This window comes from Carassius gibelio, chromosome B7 (assembly GCF_023724105.1).
Source record: "Carassius gibelio isolate Cgi1373 ecotype wild population from Czech Republic chromosome B7, carGib1.2-hapl.c, whole genome shotgun sequence".
Lineage (NCBI taxonomy): Eukaryota > Metazoa > Chordata > Actinopteri > Cypriniformes > Cyprinidae > Carassius > Carassius gibelio.
The window spans coordinates 12,564,323-12,586,766 of record NC_068402.1 but is presented as its reverse complement, the minus strand read 5'-3'; the positions used below and the strand labels follow the sequence as shown (position 1 = coordinate 12,586,766).

The following is a 22,444-nucleotide window of genomic DNA, read 5'->3' as shown; positions in this document are numbered from 1 at the left end:
AATTCTAATCAAGGCAGAATCATCATTTCAAAAGTTGCACTTGAACCATTTTGCACGAAAAATGACACAAACTTGCTTCAGCTTGTGGCAGCTTGTTAGAGTTCTGATTGGTCAGTTAGTTCGAAAATTATCATAAGTAGACAATTTCAACATTTAATTTGGAGGATACATTTTACAAAATACACAAATTTATAAATCTAAAGGGATGGGGGATGCTTTTTGTTATATATTTTTTTTCCACCAGGGGGACGCTATCCCCCCTCAATTCAAGCCCTATAGGCTATGCTTCTGTAGCCACAAATCTTTTAATGGGTAAATTCAATTCAAGTTTCTGTAACTGGACAGTACGAGAAAATTACTATGCAACGTCTAATAATCAATATTCAAAACGTATCCATCTGCAATGTCACGTTACGGAAAAACAGCCCTGTCGTGTTACCTGCACGCTCTGCTGTACTGTTCTGTTTTCCCGCGTTCACAGCTCCACGTGCTGCTGCTGAAACCTTGTTGGCGTTGTACCCAAGCACGTAACAATGAACCGATCACAATGTCTAAAAAAAATAAAAAAAAACACCTGACAGATAACTATAAAATAATTATAAATAAGCTTTTTAGCGAGCAATTTCATCAGTGTGCGGCAAACATGTATATGCACAGATAAGTGTGCTTACATTTGAAAGAATGTAAACGCACTTCTGTGTTCACTTTATACCTACCCTAGAGCTCACTGGTTCAGAAGCAAGAAAGGAATTTAGAAATATATGTCTGTCCAAGGACATTTATATATATTTTTATATAAAATATTAATTTATATGACATTTTCTTTTAATCATTTAGCGCAAACTTTTTATTGCACAAAAAGGCTATAGGCATATTGCACAGCTTTAACTTTCCCTTTTAGGTGCAATGTTGATAAGAGTAGGATGAATTAGTATGCCATATTTATTAGCATTGTTGTCCATCTACCTGCAAGTGGAATGTGTGCAAGGAATAAAACAAGGCATATGCAAGGCTGCCACATGATATGTAACTTGTTTGCATGTGAGAAATTGACTTCTTTGCTTACTGATACACAAGAGCATCTAAATGTTTGAATTCTCTTAAGTCGTATTTCTACTTCAGCTATTGCATTTATTATGGCAGTTCATATTACGCTTAAGGCACATTAAGTAAATTCATTTACTACTCACTTTAGCACAACAAACTCCCGATGTCAAATTAATTCCAAATAATTAATTCATTTCAAAACTTCTGATTAAATAATATTTTAAATATTCCAACAACCACACACTATTTAAAAGAATTACAACACACAACAAATAAAACAAAATGTCTCTTTAATTTGTAAGTGTCAACAGCAGTACAAAAGATGGAGTGATGGTGAGACGATTTTGTCATATGTGTGTGTACTCTATCTTTTATGGAAAAAGAGGAACTCTTGAGGTAAATAAGCAAACAGACAGGAACACCCTCATCTGCCGTCGTACATCAGTGAATTGAGAATATACTGTAAAAATGGTGTTACATTACAATATGCCAAATGCTGCTTGTGGGGAAAACAACCTAGATATTTGTACAATCCACTAAGGTGTCTAAATACACCGAAATGTGTCACTCATCTGGTTTATTTTATCTGATATAATAATACTACCATTACAGAGAAGACTGGTCTCTGGACATACAACTGTAGCATTAATTAGTTTACCTCACGTCAATACTGCACATGGAAACCAATGACTTGCTGGTTTACATACTAAAGCCAAGCAAAAAATATTTTTAGTACCTTTTTTTCTTTCTTTTTTTCTTTTTTCTTTTTTAACAATAATATCCTTAGCAAATAGCTGTCTTTTGTACTGTATAAAGAAGAATGTGAACACAAATGTGATGGCAACCTTTTTTAAGTTCAATTAAAAACTTTACACTGGACTGTACAAGATATTATGATAAACTATTTACATTTTTAGACTTAAAACTTTTTTTTTTCTCCAAAAGCAGCAACAGATACTATTCTACATCTCTAACGCCCAAACAATAATACCTGCCATGGGTCTACGTACCTGCTGAGAAACCGGTCTCTACACTCACACACACACACACACACACAAAGACAAAATTAAAGAAAAGTGTTATCAGGCTACTAGCGGGATTCGAAACAAGAGTGTACCTAGCGACAGAGGAGCCACACACAGTGTTGCTTGAGAGACTACAGAAATCTAAAAGCAAAGTAGCATTGACAACAGCATACGTTGTCCCTGACAGCAACATTTTACTCTTCTGAACAGCAGCTAGCATGTCAGTCCAGCATGTCAGTGAATTGTGCTGATTAAATTAACAAAAGTATCCCACAATATACATCACAAAAGTCCATACAAAAAAAAAAAAAAAAGCATTACAGTAAGATAAGTAGAAACACCCAAGCTTTGTCCTCAGTTATTGTACCTACTTTGCATTAATATGGCAGTGATAGTTATAAAAGAAATGTCATTTAGACTTGCTGTTGACTGGATGGGAAATGGGCTATTAAACACTATAAAGCAATTAAGAGAAAAACACTGTATGAAAACCTCAAATGCATAAAAAAAAAAAAATATTTGCACATCCCCCAATGGATTAAATGCTCAGCGAGAAGCTCGCATGTTTTCAGATGAAGCTGTACTGTATGACACATCACAACTGATGCCCCTCAATTACATGTTCTCTCATTCAAATTTGGCACAAAACCAATTATTATAGAACTTCAGCAAGTACCTCAACATTTAGAAAACATTTTTGTAAAAGAAAAAAAAAAAGACAAAAAGTTACGCACATGGATTTCAAGATTTGTCCTTTGCTACACAGTGCACCAACAACATAGCAAATGGCTGGTTAACTCAGCATGGAGTGCGAGGTTCATCACTTAAACACATGGAAGTGAGATGCCCGGGTGTCTCAGCTGTGTCTCCAAAACTACTCAATCAACAGGGATGTGAATTCAGCAACTACATGAGGTACAGTGAATTGTCAGTTTGTGATTTCATTCTTTTTTTCCCTAAATACAATGACCAAAAACATACACACACAAAAGAAGAAAAAAAAGTAAAATACATAATTTATACTTCAGCAAGTATCCATGAACAAAAATAGAATTCTATTTTCCTATGTTATATTTACAATGAAAAGAGGGGGAAAAAATCTGTAATGAGATGGAGATTTAAAAAAGAAGAAGAAGAAGAAACTTTGTTTTGAGCTCCAATCCATTTTGAAATTTCACTGTTTTTATTCTGGTTCTCTGATTGTCCTTTAATTCTGTTCTACTGACACTTTTAGAGCCAATAATGGCTAATAAATACAATAAAATGTCTATATGCACTAGAGAGCTTCAAATACAATATACAACACAAACATACATGACCATTAAAATGTGCTACTGAAGTCCGGTGTGTCTCAGTTGGCCAGTCACTACGCGAGCCTCTCCGTCGAGTTTACTGCTCTTTCTCCCCTAGGCAGCACTGGAGCTTAAACAAAGTGTTCATTCATCACGTGTCTGCATAAATAAAATATGTCAAGAGAAAAATGACTCAAATCTGGCAACTGTGAGCCGCACTCACATGAGTCCAAACAGGTGACTTGTTCATGTAGGATTTTTTCTTTTTTTCTTTTTTTTCTTCGCACAACGGCTTCACATTAGTCAGAATTGATAAAAATACCATTTATATCCAGTGCTTGTAACACTTTTGAATCATTGTCTCCGTGTGAGATTGAAAAGTCTCTTTTTTTCTTTTCTGTTCTTTTCTTTTTTTTTCTTTTTTCTTTTTTTTTTTTATCTATACAAGCGCAATCAAGTTTCAGTCCCAACAACAGTCCTTTTGTCTGCTACCAGCCTACAGAACTGGCTTGGCATGGTCAAGGAAATATGTACAAATCACGTACAAATCAACCAATCCACCAGCAAACAGATATAACAGCTTTAAACAATAAACGTTGGCTTGTAAGCAGGGAAGAAGAAAAAAAGAAAAACACTGAACGCGGATGTCAGGGGACACCCAGCCAAATACTGTACCCTATGTAAAAATCACAACAAACTTTAACAAAACCATCAAAATAAAAGATAAAAATAAAAGCTTCTAAAGAAGTGCTCAAAACTTCTATGAATTAAGTATATGCTTTTTAAAGAGGGGCGGCGCTGAGGAGAAAAGTCAATGCTTCAACTGCTGGGAGAAGTAAGCGCTAAATAGCCATCGGTACCTTTTAGACCTTTGGAGGTAATGCAGTGACCAGAAGCCTCGCTGTGACATTTCCTGTCTATTCTAATCTCTGGGTTACTGATGAAACAGACAGGTTCAAGGGCAAAGGCAAAATAGCAGGACTCATGCATTAATAATGCTGTATTTCAGATGATACCGACTCGTCAGTCATTTTAATAATCCCCCACAGCTTGATCTACTTGTTCCATCTGCTCGCTAGCACCTCGTGGCTGCTTCTGGCCGCGGCCTTTCGCGAGCGCTTTGATGGAGAGAGGGCACAATAAACCACATGGGCCTCGGCTCAATTGTTCGCTACCTTTCTCCTGGGCACGGGCCGATGCCGGGAGCCAGATGGCAGCCCCTTGAGGCAGGGTTTGTGCTGGGCAGAGGTCAGGCGAGTGGAGGTGAATGGCACTCACACCCTGTAGGAGCCTTCGGTAGGGCCAAAGCCTAAAACAAGAGGCCCTGCCCGCTGGCTGCTTCTTGGCTGTCCTTCCACATGGAAACAACCTGAGATCCGTTCTGCTGCCGGAACGAGTGGATAATTTAGTAGAGGCGCAGGACTGCCTATTTGAATTGTCTTTTTTTTCAAGTGCTCAAAAAACTGATTTCAATTGGCAAAAAAGAAACAATAATGGCAGATTTGTCTCTGTGCATTTTCAAATGTATTTGTTTCAGAACATATATTTAAATGTAAATACAACCAAAGTAAAATTTGGAAAATAAGTGCCATTATTCATTTAGTTAAAAACTCTTTTGCATGACTGGCCAAAACATCCGGATAAACTGGCCGTTCTCTTAAGACTTAACGATGAACGCACTGCAGAGGCCCAAAGACCATATGCTCTGCTTTAAGACTATTTCCGTCAGTTAAGATTACAATGTCTACAAGACTTAAGTGTAAATAAAAGACTTTAAACTTTGCTGCCCTGGAATATGGAGCTAAAGACTTCAGCAGAATGTGCTTGTACATGTTGTACAACGGCAATTTGTGATTGTAATACACCAAAGCTGCCTTTCGCTGCCTGTCCAATTCTGCAGATTGGATGCCATTTGGCCCCTTGGCATTCTGGCCTGATTACAATCACTGTGATTAAGAACCGAGCGGGTAAGACTAAACTAGACGAGGACGGTGGTCGGGGCGATCACTGCATTGAACCTCCTGGAGAACTATGACATTCTTAGTTCCTGAGCATTTGGACGTGGTTGTCAATAAAAGAGGAGAGGACATAAAACTGGTAGAAGAGGGAAAAAAAGTGGGCTTTGTAGATAAGATTGCAAGGATTGTCTAAGACTCATGCAGTCTCTTCTTTAAGACTTTCAAATTTAAGATTTAAGAGCAGGAAGCTTATGATATGTTTGGCACATCTGGACTTGTAGTAGTACTAGTAGTAATAATAATAACAAGAACAGCAATAATAATGGGGAGTTTTAGGCTTTCCCTCTATGGTTCAAATGTAAGGACTTCTTCAGTTTTATCGTATTATGAAATGTCAAATGAAGTGTCGTCTTTTTCCTTTTAAATAGTTCTGATTAAAAACATTCACAAGCTGTTGGCTGGTACAGCATACCTGAGTGAGATATAGAACCCCATCGAAAACAGTAATGTACGCTTCAAAAGAAAAAAACAATACATGTGTAAATCCATATGAATTTAAGTAAGACTGTGAGTTATGGATTTATATGAAATGTTTCAATCGTCAAGTCCTATTATTCAAAAATGTTGTAGGAAACACCCTAAATTGTCCATGATCAAAACACAAGAAAAAAAAAATTCAATAAAATAACAATAAAAAAAAAGCCAAAATAAAACACAATCAAATTGTTTCACACTCGGAGAAACACTTAAGACCAATAGCTGTTAAATCTGCAGGAGCCACATCTGCATGCTGGCTCCCAAAACGCATTTCATCAGAAACAAGTTTTTAGTTTTCTTTTTATTTGTTGTTGTTGTACTCTTTTTCATTTTCTTCAGGATGTTCTTTGCTGGCTGTTTTGGCCTCAGTTGGCACTGACCGGCTCGTGTGTGTCATTCTCACTGCTGTAGTCCGATTTGGGCTCGTCCTCAAAGTCCTCGTACATGTCCATCTCGTCCTCTCCGTTCACGGGGTCGTTAGACACCATGGTGCCCGGTTCCATCTTCATGTTGAAGGTGCTCTGGATGACGGGGATGGTGGGCTCGGGGCTGGCTGAGGCACTGGAGCAGTCTGACGTCATGTGAGGGGAGGGCGTAGTGGTCGCCATTGTTATGGCACCGGGGTATACGACACCTGCGCTGGTGGTGATGGGGATCTGCGTCTGTGGCTGCTGCCTGATACAGAGGTGAAGAAACAGACAGATTTACGCTCATGAAGTGCCAGTGTGCGCTTTTGCTTTTTACAAAGCTCAGAGAAGCTTAAGAGCCTTTAAGAGACGGATGACAAGTTTAAAAGAAACGTTTTTCAAGGAAAACAATTACGGTCTCGGGGAATTAGAGAATGGAAAGAATGCACAGAAGCACACAAAATGCCGGTTGAAAGCATAAAGCTTGAGGAGTTTAAAAAAGCCAATTCAATGGAACGTGCCCAGTCGGTAGCCCTGTGAAAACGATTCCCAATCAGTGACAACGATTTGGGAACGATTGTGAAAATGACACTCGTTTCTTTCTGGGTGACAAAGCCAATTGGTTGGTAGCGACACAGTCTCCTGATCTTTAACAGGCTGATTGATACTCCAGTGCTCATATTTCTTGCTGTTGAAGTGGAAACACCTGGAGCAGGCATTTTCTTCACTCACCACACGCAGTAAATTATAGAGTTGAGCTCCAAACATCTGCCCTGCAGCCCTCTCTACATTCATACTCGACTCTAATATCCTAAAATAATGGCTACGTGAGTCCCGCTGCCCTCTGTTACAGTCTAAATGTGATAAACCACTACTTTCAGGCAGCAGAAAGAAAATACAATTTTGTCAATGGGATTCATCCCAGGGCCTATAGTGCGTTTCCCCTCCTCCAAGAAAAAATACATTTACCACAGCACATAATCACAAAGGGAGCGTGTAGGCAACAAAAGGCTGCGTTCGCTTTGCTTTGAAGCGTATATTAAAATTAAGTGTGAGGGCCATATAAAGTGACAAATGAGCTAAGTGGTAAATTACTCCAATCAACCTGATTAAAGGGTCACTGGCTTTACACCAGGAGTTGGCACACGGTATGGAGTCATTACCTGCCTATTGTGAGAGCTCTAAGCTGACTTTATGAACAGCGTATAGGGCTTTAACAGAGGGCAGGGCATCTTGGACGGCCGCCCGCTATTGTTCGTGCCGTTTTTTCCACCGTGCACCTACCCCACAGTGAAGAACTGCCTCATCTCCTGCCTCCTTGACCTCATCATCTGCTTGTACTCGCCTATGCGCAGCTTCTTGCCGTCGATGATGCAGGTGCGCTTGGGCCGGGGCTTGTACTTGTAGTTGGGATACTTCTCCAGGTGGATCTTGCTGAGCCGTGCCTGCTCCTCATAATACGGTTGTTTCTCCTGGTTCGTCATGGACTTCCAGCGAGATCCTGTCCAACACAGTTGAGAAGTTAGAAGTGAGAAATTATCATTGTGGGTTTGTATTGATTTATTATTGAATGGCTTTTAATCATATTTTATAGCTACATTTCATTTTAAACATTTATATATATATATATATATATATATATATATATATATATATATATATATGATATGTATATATTTGATAAAATGAACAAAACAGTGTTTTTAATGGAGAAAGAATGACTTTTAACTACATTTAAAAAAAATATTTATTATCAAAACATATATGAATTCAATATATTTTAATACAGTTGATAAAATTAATAATGATATTTAAGTGTATCTGTACATTTAGAGACAAGATGAGCTTAAAAAACAATATAAACAAAATAACCACATTATTCTGAGCCAAGCGCTGCTTTTGTGAATGGAGGGTAACTGCATTACTGTTACTGTTTCTGCATTAGTGAAAACAACAGGCTAGTAAATATCTCCAGCCTTCAGAAACGTCCGGGCTGACGGGTCTTTTAGTTGCTGTGATCTATTGACTCTCTGGACTGGGGGACAAGACCCATTTAGCCCTGTCATTTTTCATGACAAACACTGCCCACGTGACAGCCACTAAATCCATCTAATTGAGCTGCTCCTGCGGGCATCAAGCCATCAAGTTTAACCGTGCTCGTCTGTTTGAGATGCATTGAATTGTGTGGAATTACTTGCAAAAGAAGAGTAGGCAGGTGTGGTAATAGCCTGAACATCTTATTCACAGCATATATTTTGCTTAGTAGCTTTGTAATGCTGAGATGCTTGTCTATCGATTGCTGAGAGCAGAGAAACTGCCTTGGCTGTATTCATTTGCATATTTTGAGCAATTTAAGGTCTGGCGTATTATATGCTGAAATGTCTAGTCAATCACCATAACACTCAGTCTCAGATCCAATTCAGCTACATTTTAGTTGGGTAAGTCTTGGTTTTGGGCCAAAAAACAGACCCTCCCTTTACCTCAACAGAGGTTTAGTTCATTTCAAAATTCTGAATTAAAACAAACTTAATACATGCACATCAGCAAATGTCATGTGACTTTGCTTTCGAGTCTCAACAAATTTTGTATTGCTATTTTATATGCCAATTTCCTGGAAGCAATGACTTTGTTTTCTTGATTTCAAAGGGATAGAATAGCTGTTTATTTCGCAATCGATTTCACAATATTCCACTTTTTTGGGGGGCTAGTAATTATTTCAAAACTTGGATAGAATCTTAGCTTATGACACTGATTCCTTGAGTAGTTACTTTGAAGGAAAGTAAAGTCATTTCAATAAGTAGAATGACTGTTTAAATGGCTGTGTTAAAAAAAGACTGTTGGGTTAACGTGATCCAAAACAAGCAAAGAATTTTTCAGCAGTTTCTGAAGCACTCTACAATAGTTCCCTGGATAGCAGTTCAGTTTATTCTTATGGAGCATGGCATAATCCCAAATGAAAACGGAAAGGCTAACGCAGACGGCCATGGCTGTTGGTCATGATTGATTTGGGGGCTTTGACTTACCCAAGATTTTGCTGATGTTGGAGTTGTGCATGTCTGGGAAGGCCTGAAGGATTTTGCGGCGCTCATCTTTGGCCCAGACCATGAAGGCGTTCATGGGCCGTTTGATGTGAGGTTCGTTGCTGTTCCTTCCCCGGGGTTCCCTGTAGACCCGTGCCTCGGCAGTGCTGGCGCCTCCTGTTGGCCAACAATAATACTGATGTGGTTTATCTGCAGAGCCATTCAGTTCCTTACACCCTAGGAACACCAGAGCAAGAAGGAGAGAGCGGATGCAAACTGTTAATCAACTTAGCAGTGCAGGGCATCCGTCAGCACATCAGAGTGAATGGAGCAGAACCAGAGAAGCTGGGTTTGGAGATCCCGAGAGGCCTGCAGCTGTATCTTATACTCCAGGCTGCCCATCCCAGAACTGGATGGGACAAGCCCATGTTTTGAAGTGTAGAACAAGATGGCAAAACTAGCTCAAACCAGATGAGGAGGACCCTGACTATAATGCTTTTTAGATATTTCGTCTGGATCGCAGCATTCGTACATTTGAACAGCCATACATTTCTGGATGACTGTCGTAATGTTTCTCCTGCTATGAGTAATAACGGTAATGTTCTGAATAACAAATGTGGCACAAGGGTGTTTGTGTAAGGGAGGTAACATTAGGAGGAGGATCACTGCCAATGTCCTGACAAAACATATCTCCGTGTGACTGCTTTCAAAGTGCTAACACATACAGAGACTGACTAATATCAGACATAGTGGTTAAAAACAGGATGGTCATAATAAAAACACACACAAAAAAACTAGGTTTCTGTATTTAAATGATCATAGGTTTCACACACTAGAGTTAGTGAATGCCCTGGTGTGAGTGCAACTTGAACAGACTTGAAGGAGTGTAACTCCTCAATCAGGCCATTCACAATCAGCATGTGTGTCCCCCAGTTTCTGTATTTAACTTTACAGCAGAGCGAAAATGATTCTGTTTGCATGCGCATTTGCTTCCTTTTATATGTAAGATGTGAAAGAATTAAATAAAAGCTGTATGAATATTTCAACAAACAAAAACATGTTGATAAACAAGGCTTGAAAAATAAAACAAACCAAAAAAAAAAAAGCCTTCCCATATGCTACGATACATCTTTAATGATCCAAAAACTGGATAAGAAGGCTTGGAATCAGTCATGAATATTTCATCATCCACATGTGATGTGTATTCATTAGGACCCTGAAACTTCAAGTCTTGGCACAAGGTACCTGTTTTTGATTTCTATTATCACTGGTGTTGATAAACAAAATAAAAACTCCAGCTTAGTAATGGATCTTGGCACTACACCGCTATTAAAGCACCGGGACACCAAGACTATTCCGAGGGCAGCGTGTTACTCAGAGGAGGAGCGGGAAAATAGGCAATGTCGAAGAGCTACCTTCTCTATGCATACACACACACACACACACACTCGTGCCACATTGGCGCCCGGAGAGAGAAAGTTTCAGGCAGCCAGCAGGAGGCTCTATCCTCCAGGCTCTGCTGGGCAGAACGGCTTTGCCCACAGGGTCCAAAAGATCCATTTACACATGTCATGTTTAACAATCATAATAATCCAGAAAGGGCTGCTGTTTATCTAGCTGCCCGGCTCCACACAGTCATGGTGCATCAGTCAGGGTCTCTCTGATCTTGCCTCTCCACAACTTTGTAGCACTACAAGCAGCCGCCTCGTCCCAGCCCCTTCCGACGGGATTATATGGCGACGGCATTCCCCGCACAGTACATTAATTTCATTTAGCACGCGCTCACTGTGCAGGATAAATTGATTTCACTTTGTTTGGCTTTGACAGCCATGTTTATTGTGCAATGAAATGTAGTGTGGCGTAGGGCTGACAGTATCCATCAACGCTGGGCAATCTGCTGACTGCTGGGGCCAGATGAAGGCATTCATTACCTTGCCAACCCCAGCTCGCTCGCTCGCTCTGCTACCTCGCCCAGACACGACCGCCACTGTCTGCTCAGGGGGAGGGGGGATGGCCGGCTCTAATTTACGATTCGCCCCATGCCATTACTTTACCACTGACACTGATTCAGCAATTTATATACTGGCATGCATGCAGATATAGGAAGAGGTGAGCAGCTTACATGCAGGAAACCAGCAGCTGGACTTTTAAATTGCAGATCGGATTCATTTTTCTGTTTCACTGAGAGAGGGCGAGAGCAACTGGGGTTGGTTGTAATAATCATCTCATGCCCTGTTGTTGCTGTAGTGCGTCAGCAGACACAGACTCAGCGCTCTCAGTCATTTGAGCGGACCGCAGGAATGAGAGCCGACTTCGAGAGTGCTGGTGCTCTGTGGGATGAGATGAGCGGCGGCCCCTGGCACAGAGCCCCGCTCGCAGACACGGGTGGTCCGTGCCCCCCCACCCCACTGCAATCATGATGTGCCTTAATCAAAAGCAGCCAAAGAGTTGGCAGCGAGGTCGGCTAGTGCAACGTCACACCGCATCTACAACATGCAATTTACAACCCTCTGCTTTTTTCCCTGGCTTGTTGTTGTTTAATAAGAAAGCTTACATGCTTCTGACATTTACAAATTAGCATTAATTGACGCTTTTTCCCCCCGTGCGGCTCTTTTAGGAAGCACCTAGTTAGGTGTGTTATTGTGTAAATAAATGCAGATGTTTCGTTATGCCATGGGAGACCCCCTGAGGTGCGAGAGGGTGGGGGGACGAGACAGCAGGAGGCTTCTAATCGACTTTATTGTGATTTATGAGACCCGGTGCCCAACATGACAGAGTGATACAAGAATCTCTATTTAATTTGTCTCTCCCGGTGAACAGGAGGGAGAGTAGAGGGGGACTGTATGAATTACAGAGAGAGAGAGAGAGTGCTTGTGTGGAAGCGTACGAGGGAAAGGGGCCCCGCGGCCCGGCACACCTGCCTGCAGCAGGCCCAGACTCGACGGTACGCGGAACGGAGCCAAAAGGCTGAGCCTCTCAGGCTCTCGCTGCAGCTAGCCTTTTGTTCTGAGGGCACACACAGACTGTCACACAAGAATCCGCTTGGAGAAACAAGCAACAATCACGCAAACCTGCCAGGCCCTCTGTGGACGCCTTTCTGCAAAGGTATTTAGCGCTGACAATGGGAGTCTCTCCTAACGCGCACAGACAGATATGACACAATGCTCGGCTCTCCCATTCATGTCAGCACTCATATTTCGCTAATTAAACCATTACAACTTACATGTGATTTAAGCCCACCACTTTAACGTGCCAATTGTTGAGTTGCACCCAGCAGGATATTTGTAATTCTACTTTGTGTGTGTGTGTGAGAGAGAGAGTATATACGGACAAAAGCATGACTTGCTAGTGCATGTTTCTTTAAGCTATTGTTTCTCATGCTTCTCGCCCTGGATGTTGTAAGGTCTTGAAGAGGGCCATGCTAAATTCCTTTTCGCAGTACACCATTTTGATGAAAAGAGTCCTGGGCTGACTTGCAGACTATAGAGACAGTAAAACTGGATAAAGAGCCGGCAATGGGAATGCTGGGAAAACACAGAGATACAGAAGTCACACACGAGTGTGATAAAACTATTTCAAACTCAAAAATAATAACAATAATAAAATAAAAAGGTAATATTAATTCTTACAAATGTAAGTATATATCTCAAAATTGACTTTATATTATACTACATGACTTTACATCTGACAATTTGTCTTTTTTCTTTGGGCAAAGCTGAGGCAGTAATATTTATTTAATTATATTTATTCAGCAAGGTCACACTGAAGTGGTCAAAAGTAACAGTTAAGACATGTATGATGTTACAGAAGAATTCTCTTTGAAATAAATGCTGTTATTTTTAGCTTTCTATTCACCCAAAAATCCTGAAAAAAAGAAACTTGATCCACAAAAGCATGTAAGAATATTATAATAATATCTGGAGAATCATGTTACACTGAAGACTGGAATAATGGCTGCCGGAAGCTTTGCTTTGCCATTACAAGAATAAATTACATTTTAAAATGCATTCAAATAGAAAAAGTTATTTAAAACTGTAATAATATTTCACAATATTACTGTTGCTCTGTATTTTTATCAAATAAATGCATTTTCACCGGATGTGCTATTATTCCAATTCATTTGACTTTAATGTTAAATTGGAGGATCGTGGGTTGATTAATTTTGCTCACCTGATGTTTGTCGTTTACTATAGAATCACTGAGAAACAAAAAAGACAGACAGCTGAAACGTTTGTCTTTTTTAACTCAAATAAAAGATTTTAGAGTGCAGACTAACCTTTATAATGTTATATAATAAACATAGGTCTTGTCACCTAACCATCTAAGAGAGCGCAGTGAATTGCATTGATCAAATAAATGCAGCCTTAATGGCCATACAGAAAAATATATATTTTTAAATCTTACTGAGTATATCCTTGCATTAGCTCCTTGTTCGTATTATGACATAACATTGTGCCGTTTATCATACTCCTCATCTAACCCACAAAAATGTCTGACTGAGGTTTTGGTTCCTTTGCTTTGACTGCAGTCAACCTCAGATTGCTAGTCTATAATAATTCAGTGATAACCTTGCCACAATATAACCATATGCATTAACATAGTTCAGAGATTACAAAGTAAAGCAGTTAATCAATCCTAGCCAACGTTCATTTTGGCCGGCATTGTCTGAAAAGCGTGCTGAGTTTACCTCAACTTCCTGCCCCTGGAATCTCTCAACACACCCTTTGTTCTGCTAAGACCCCCGTCTGACAGAGATAGTTTAAACACACGCACGACCCGACCCGTTCGGCAAACAAAACTCATACGCTGCCATATGTGAATGAACAAAGGGGCCATACTAAAGCCTTTTGTGGTATTAGTTAATGTTTTTCATCTGAGCTTAAAAAGACCTAATGACTTTGCGGTGAGCTGATGCATGTGGCTCGTGGCTTTTTGCGAAATGAAGGAAATTCTATCTATTTCCATACCCCGCCGTTATTTTCCAACGGCCTCTCTCTCGTTAGAACTTTGGCAGCTGTTAATTTGGTTGCTGCATGCTTTACAAATATTAGTTCAAGCAACCTAAATCTTTCTGCGAGTTACAGCAGTGACAGAGCGCTGTTTTACACCCCAAGCCTTTTCCAATATAACGTGTCTTTTCAGCAGGCAGGACCTCTGTATGAGGAAGCATGCGGCCGTTATGGCTCCACTCAGTAAATTTCCTCTGCTCTCCATGACAGTTACTGCATGATTCTGTTTGCCCTGTTGAAGCGTCAAGAAATTTAATTCTCAAATGGTAGTTTCCTACTTAGCTGATAAATCATTTAAAGTGCATTAAAAATAGCTAGCTTATACCGATGAAGCCCCAAAGCTTCTGAACAGAGAAGTGTAATAAAACAAAGACTAGTGGCAAATAAACAGGATGAAGGGTTGCCTTTTTTAAGCGTAGGTATCACATACACGGTGCGTACATTCCTCAAATGTTCAGCGAGAGGAATGGAATTTGTTTTACTTAGTCTATCGAAAAAGGCTCTAAACACAAAAACACACAAGTAAACACTCCATGTTTCCCAATGGGTAAACACATTCTGCTTGTAAAAGAGACTATTTAATGTGGGGCGTATCATCATAAAATGCTGTTCACATCCTTCATCTCGATGTGTTTGTGGGAAGATGGAGATGGGGATGGCTCTGAGCGTTCACAGTGGCGCCTGTCCACTGGGATGAGAAACCTCTGTGGCCTTCTAATCCTGTCTGTACTGGGAGTAAACTGAAGGCACGCTCTCCGTTCCTTCACCTCCACTTAGGACTTTGAAGGAACTCTGCATCACTCGGGCGACTGGGTGCCCTCAACCCTGCCCCCTGACTGCTCCGGTGCCCACAGAAGTCGGGTTCCCACCGTATTGGAGGAACCGAGGACCCAGCTTTCTCACTGATCTGAGAGGGGTGGAACGGGCTTCTTGGCGGGAATCTGCTCTGGTCTGGTCAGATCAGATCATGCCAGACCAGAAAAACTGCATCTCTAAACCTCTATTTACAGATTTGAATGCTACCCAGCCAAAATAAATAATTTATGTCTTAAAAAGCTCATAAACAAACAGAGTTATGCGAGGCTGATCATCTTGCAAAAAAAATAAAAAAAAATAATAATCTATTGTGCTTGTTCCCTCAAGGCCTCTTTTCAAAGATAATACCCATAATTTATTTAAACTTGAATTAAAATGTTTTATCTCTCCATATATTAGCTGTAGATTTCCTTGGGAACTGTTACAAGTATTTTACACCGAAAAAACACTGGTGCACACAAGCGTACTGTTTATGAACAGGGTGACAAAAGGAGTTGACACTTTGTCATAGAAGTTCTATCAGCATTTACACCTCCACACCCAGCACATCAAACATGAGCTGTGGCAACAGAGCCTGGTCCTGGAGGAGGGCCAGCATTGTCCCATCACTTTGTCATCAAAAACTAGCTGTAAAAACTTTAAATACAGCTGTGAGCACTGCATTACCCCATCAACTTTCCCTGACACTGGCCAAGCAACCGTGGAATCCAGTCAGTCTGATCATCTGACTGAACTGTACCTGACCTCATTCCTCACTGTAGTCAAGCAGCAAGCAGCATTAGATATATGGCAATGCTCTGCAAGGGTGCAAAGCACAAAATTTGTGAGCAGTCGAGTTGTGTTTCCAAACATCACAAATAGATACTTACCCTCGAAATCCTCTGGCCTGGTGAGATCGATGACTCTGTGACCAATCTTCCCATCCTCGCCTAGTTTGCCCAGGTGATGGCCCAGGTTATCATAATGAGACCTCTCCTGCAAAAATGACAGAACATTTGTGTTCAGATACTACAGCTTCCTGGCTACAGATATTTAGTGGTTTGCCATTATACACCACTTGCATACTCAAATGCATGATTAAGAAAATTGTATTCATTTAGGTCTTGACTCAACATGAAACTTGCCTGCTGCATGTTGCTTAAATTAGAGCAGTCTGGGAAATGATGTGTTTTTCACAATGGAACATTAAATAATTAAATTAATAAATCTAGCAAATTACTACTACTAATTATTATTTTTATTCCCATAATTATTATTTTTATAAGCATTTCATTCAATTATTTTATATGTACTGTATATGCACACAGACACACAAATAAATACCCATTATATTTATACTACATATAAATTTCTATTTTTATTCAAAAAGATGGATTAAAGCAGTTAAATTATTTAATTTAAATTTCACTTGACTTTAATTGTTTCTTCTTAAATTACAATTAAAAAAAATGTAAAAGGCACTTTTTAATTTAATACTGAATGGCGCATGACCCTGTAGGACACACATGCTCTTCCCATGCATTTTGACGGGCCCAAGTCAAGTCGTCTTTATCACAACTGTAGTCTCTTACGGTCTTCATCTGCAGGGACTTGTACCGATAAGAGTCTGGAACACTCTACTAAAAAGGATTTAGAAACAACACACTGAAAGATCCTGAGCACACAATGCAGCCTGGGACCTCCAGTGAAATGTTCAGCTTATTTTTTTTTTCTTTTCCGCTCTCTAATCTTTGCAGTACATGCCCCTGTCTCTGCTGCCCTGAGCTCCCTGTCTATCATTTATTCAAGGCTCATGCTCGGAGGAACACGCCGTGTTTTCCCTTTTGTCATGTTGCTTTCTGTTCAGATTAAACTTGGCATCATGTCGCACTTGATGCACAATAAACCCCTGTCATTCCTCGCCCGTGCGACAATATTAAATGTCATGTCCGTGTGCATTTACAGAATAAAATAACAGCTTTTGGGGGGCCCTCCTGAATGGTTGCAGCACATTAGACTTAATGTATTATGCAGAGGAAGAGGGCCGACCGCTGCTCGGGCCCATTGTTAAATGACCTAGTTCTGCGGTGAGTGCAGCAGGGCATTAGTGGAGGCCCGTCTCGCTCTCTCTAAAGACTCGAGGAGGAGATGGACACTTTGACTCGGCGTGATACAAGTAATCTCTCCCCCCTCCGAACAGGGCAGGAAGATGCTAAAAGCAAAGCGAGTTACGGTGAGTCGGCCCCAGAGCGTTTGTTCTTCTCCCAGGGTGTGCGTTCAATCTCAGGCAAAAGGTGTGCTTGAATTGTCTTTTCTTTAGAGAATGCCTATCACACACAGTTTGAACAGACACTCGGGCGGCCTCCCAACACAATGCTAACAGCTCCCCTGCCACAGACGCAGACACAGATACCGACTTACACATTAATCTTTCAGCCGCGCTGCTTTGGACGTTTTGCTCGTTTGTTTGTTTTCTGTTCTTTTTGCCACTGGGGAGCCCGGAGAGCGAGGAAGCTCTTCACACGGCAAAAGATTATCTCTCTGGCTCAACTTGTCAATAGCTCATGACAATAGTGGATTACTTGGGATGATTCTCTGCTTATTGCTGTTGTCACCTGGAACAGACTTTATTATCACTGAGGGGCAAATTCACGAAACAGTTCAGGCACGTTTTTGGGAGGTATTTTAAGCATAAAAACATGTGTTCACTACCTGCAATCAGGGTTTTAAAAAGGTCTAAATGCACTTAACTAGCCCTGTAAATAATTAAATGGAGTAATCATTTTCAGCACACACATCTTTTTTATGTGTAAGTTTGGCCCATTATAGAATATTTAAATTCTTTTTCATATGGAAATATACACTGCTGTTTAAAAGTTTGGAGTCTGTTAGAAAAAAAAAAAAATTTAAGCAAGGACACATTAAAATAATTGAAAGTGACAGCAAAGACATTTATAATATTACTAAAGGTTGCTATGTCAAATCAACAATGTTCTTTGAACTTTATATTTAGAATCCTAAAGAAAAATGACAATTGTCTCTTGTGACGCTGAAGACCACAGTAATGGCTTCTGAAAATTCAGCTTTGCCACTACAGGAATACAATAAAACAGAAAATAATTAAGTCATATTTTAAAATGCTCCCACTTACTGTATTTTTGTTCAAATAAATGCAGCCAATATAGGCAGTTAGCATATAAGACCTTTTTTTTTTAAAAAAAAATAACAATTCTTACAAATCCAAAATCTTGGTAATGTTCATTATTTAAAAAATTCAGCACTTTTATTCACCTCAAATAATGTTGTCCACTGAAAGCAGGCTTTAAAATAAATGCTGTTTTAAGCTGCCACAAAATGGTTCATTTAAAAATGTCAGAATTACATTTTATTTGCCTTACTTTTTTCTTCTGAAAACTATTACAATTACTCGAAAAACACAGCACAAGCATCAGAGAGGCAGAAAGAAGAGCTGTACAGAGAGAGTACCGCAATTTCCCACCACCACGCTTGATGGAACAATCATTATTTATGGCCATCTGAGTGATTCTGATGTACAATTAACCACTACCTGCTTATGGCCTGTCATTAAGAGCTGCCTGTCTTGACTCTGCCTTGCTTATTTAAGTGTTTTCTAATTATGACATATGTAGCGGCTCCCGCTGGGCTCAGACGGCTTTGTAAAGATAAGTTGGAGCACTAGCTCAGTGTGCCATGCTCCGTGTGAAGCCTCCTACGCTGCTGTATTCATCACCAGACCGCATTATTACACTTAATGAAAGAGGCGCAGCACCCAATGACAAATTGACTGATGTGCGATTAGTCGCATGAGCGATGGCCGATGTGCCGTGGACTGTCCACTGGGGAAGGGCTCAACAACTGCAGAGTGTGTGCGTGTGGGGGGGTTGTAAATGACTTGCTTGTGTCATCCCCTCCTCCCCACTCTGTTAGCGCTCTCTGATCAATCAACTCCTTTTATAAAGTCATGATCATTAAACATCAGTTTGGGGAACAAGGGGCATTAATCACGGAGTTTCATTAAAGAGGCTTTAAGCGCTAAACTCTCATTTTCCAGAACAATAATTAAAGAATGAGCCAGACGGGAGCTATTGTACGTGAAAACAAGATTAGACACTTCAGTGTCTCGGGTCTAACTTAATGGAGTGAGCTAGAGAGTTCATTCATGCCTAGGAAGTGCTGATATCCACACGAGACAGTGACGTTGTTTACAGTGCACATTAGGGAGTCTGTAATTGAGAAAGTGAATATGAGCATAAAAAGACGTGCGCACCTTCAAACATCACACAATGAATTTCCATTACATTTAATATACTGTTTTATATACTTATTGGATGTAACCTGCGTAATTTATATCATAGCATTATCGAGAGAAATAATTTATAAGCATTATATCAGGCTTTTTGTTTGAAGATTTGAAAAGGAAATCGGTCTACAGTGCCTTTACTACTGTCTGCATCAAGTGCTGTGATAAATCAATGGCGTTTTTATTATTTTATGGTGTCATTAAATTTTTACTGATCACTTTGCCATAGAAGAGCAGTAGAGGGTGTGTACCATCCTGAAAAAGGACCGTCCAGTCAGGCAAATGCTCACCAGCAGATCTCTGTGACCATTGTGCTATAAAGGATATTTATAATGTGCATTACGGCAGTGAGATGGCAGGAGCTCAGAGTCTCCGCAAGTACAGAGAGAAGGAGAAAGGGAAAGGGCGGTTAGGGGAATGAAAAAACGGAAACAATGCAAAAAAGAAAAGATGTCATGGTACACGTTGTGCCCCTCCCATGCTAACCACGACCTCTCTGGCGCACGGCTGGCCCTTCCCTCAAATGAGTTCAGCATGCAGCCCTTCATTCCCACATCTAAAATTATAACCACACAGTCCTAAGCTGAAGTGGAAAAAGACACCCACAATAATCTCCCCTCCACTATCCACTTTTTTTCCCCTCCATCCTCAAATTCGGTTACAGAATGCATTTTGTTTCGATGGAGGAGGGCTGCATGGTAAAGTAATAACACAGAAGGGCCGATGGCAAGGCTGGTGGAACTTCTGAACATCTGGAGGGGAGCCAGAGCGAGGAGCCCATGTCAGCGCAGCGGAGAGGGCTTTAATCAGGCCGGCCGCAGAACATGTGCCTGAGGACTGCAGCGCTGGCCACAGACTTCGTGTATTTCGGGCAGGAGCGCATTGTGCTGGTGTCTACCCTGTACTTACGCATCACACTGCCATAGAGTGACGCTTTTCCTCTGGTAAAAATAGCCCGGCTTCAGCCATATGGCCTTGAATTGTTCCAGCCGGGTCCAGATAATGCCAATTGTGAGGCAACCAAAACCGGCCTTTGTCAATTTAGCAATCTGACTTTGCTGTCGCCCCGGTGCACACGGTTAATATCATAATCTGGTAAAAAAAAAAAAAAAAAAAAACAACACGGTCAGGTGAATAACTGTTTGTTCCATGTCCTTGTCTGGATTCTGAATGCTGAGAATACAGCATGCTCTGTCAGTTCCACACCTGGCTGAGAGATCCAAGTGATACACGAATAAAGGGCAGCTTTGAAAGCCTATTACAATGAGTTCTGACCGTGTGTATACGTGGTTGCTTCAACCTTCTGAATTCAGAGTAAGGCCCAGCAGCGCACGTCTATCTCGCCCCTCAACTGCTTTCAATTCCTGCAGTAACCAATCACAATGTTATTTATAATTGTGCAGCTTTCCAGTAGTGGGTAGTTTTGAAACGTTTAGTCTAAAGCACATGCAGTTGTGTGCCGAGCCCAGATCTCCTTTCATGCGGTCGCTAGTTTTTATACTCGAGCAGTAGTCCATGCTTGTAGGCTCCCAGAGCCGTCTGAGGCTGCGACCTCCCTCCATTGATGGGCTTCCAATCCTTGATATTTTTTTTTTTTACCTTGCAGAAACAATTCATCTGAAAACACTGACATGAAAGAACGCTGACATTTCCATACAGACTTTTTTTTTTCTTCAAAATCCAAGATTAAATCATAACCATGTTAAACCGACAACTCGCTCCCTTATAAAACTGAGAAATGTACCCACAACATCTGACCTTTTGACATCACGGGGGAAATTAAGCATTTTATATGTGTCCATCTCACAGCTTTAAAAGAAACTCTGCAGCGCTGTTTTCTATCCTGCTGCATTGAAATCATCGGATCTGGATTTTTTAATATGAGTTTTCTGCATTAAATGACCATGAATTGTTCACTAGGTCTTCAAGGATCTGTTAATAAGAACCTTGGTTTTTCTGCTTTTATCACGCAATGTATTTAATAATAATGGACACTCAGAATCGCATGATCTGGGAGACAGAGGGTTCTTTATGCACCTGGTCGGAGTAGTTCAGTCCCAATATGGTGGCACATAAATGTCTCATTGTAGCCCATTCTTTACACCAGCTTTGTTGTGGGGTATCTGGCGTAAGCAGAGCCTTGCAGGTCTGCAGTATAAGGCCTTGTTGCATTTTTGAATGAGTGCCCTGTTTTGGCCATTTGTGTGATTTTATGTAACCACAGTGTAAAATCAGCTGAGCTTCACTCATGTCTTACCTAAGGGGGAAAAAATGGAAAAGTAAATGCATTCCGTTGTTTTAGAACTAGCCCGAGATGTGCGCCCGTCCTTACGCCTTGCCGGAAAAGAAGCTATTTATATACCAAAGAAATGGAACAAAGAATTAACGTAAGCAATACTCAACAATGGCACTTGCTGGCTATGGGCAGTGCTTGAGTGCAGAATATAATCAAATTTTGGACGGCCAAAGCCATGTATGGCAGGATTTACTTTGCAGCCAAAAATAACCTTTGCTGGCAATTTCCAAGACAGCAGCAGAAAAAGGGGTAGAAAATTGCTTCCAGGGCTGCAGACCAGACAAGATTATACCCCAAGTCTTTGTAAAGGGAAGCGTGAATAGGCCCCTAACACTCACACGAGGGGAGGGAATGAGAGCAAACATTGGCTTCGGGTCTAAAAGTAGGGGGTGAGAATTTCGAGGAGCGTGAGCAAAGCTCCATTTAAATGTTTGTGGCCCTGTGCTCTGGGATTTGAGAAAAGTGAATATTCCACTCATCAATAATGTAGGTGAGAGGAGGGGGCAGGGAGGCCGGCGGATGCTCAATAGGTTAATACACTGGCCTTTCACCCTTTGATTCCAGTTTGGGAAGTGTCAGCACAAGAATATATTTTATCTCCTCGCCAGGCCCCGTAGGACTGCAACATCTGTCGAAAAGTAGGTTATTAGGCAAGGACGAAATATCTGAAATCAAAATCGGGGGAAGCTTTCCAGGGTGAAACCTCATCATTAGGTGGCTTGTGAAATTCAATTTGA

The 22,444-nt window shown here is 40.8% G+C and overlaps 1 protein-coding gene across 5 annotated transcripts in view; it reads right to left on the bottom strand.

Annotated features, from left to right (window-relative positions):
• Positions 1-1,320: 1,320 nt before the first annotated feature.
• LOC127962727 (transcription factor SOX-6) overlaps positions 1,321-22,444 on the bottom strand; it is a 103,652-nt gene continuing 82,528 nt past the window's right edge. For 2 of the 5 annotated variants that reach the window (XM_052562390.1, XM_052562391.1), the window contains exons 12-15: positions 15,981-16,086; positions 9,290-9,523; positions 7,551-7,767; positions 1,321-6,534 (exon numbers count right to left, since the gene is read on the bottom strand). In XM_052562390.1, coding sequence (XP_052418350.1) covers positions 6,225-6,534; positions 7,551-7,767; positions 9,290-9,523; positions 15,981-16,086 — 867 coding nt within the window. In that variant the 3' untranslated portion in view covers positions 1,321-6,224. The remainder of the gene's footprint in view (positions 6,535-7,550; positions 7,768-9,289; positions 9,524-15,980; positions 16,087-22,444) is intronic. The other 3 variants (XM_052562392.1, XM_052562393.1, XM_052562394.1) reach the window with 2 other exon arrangements.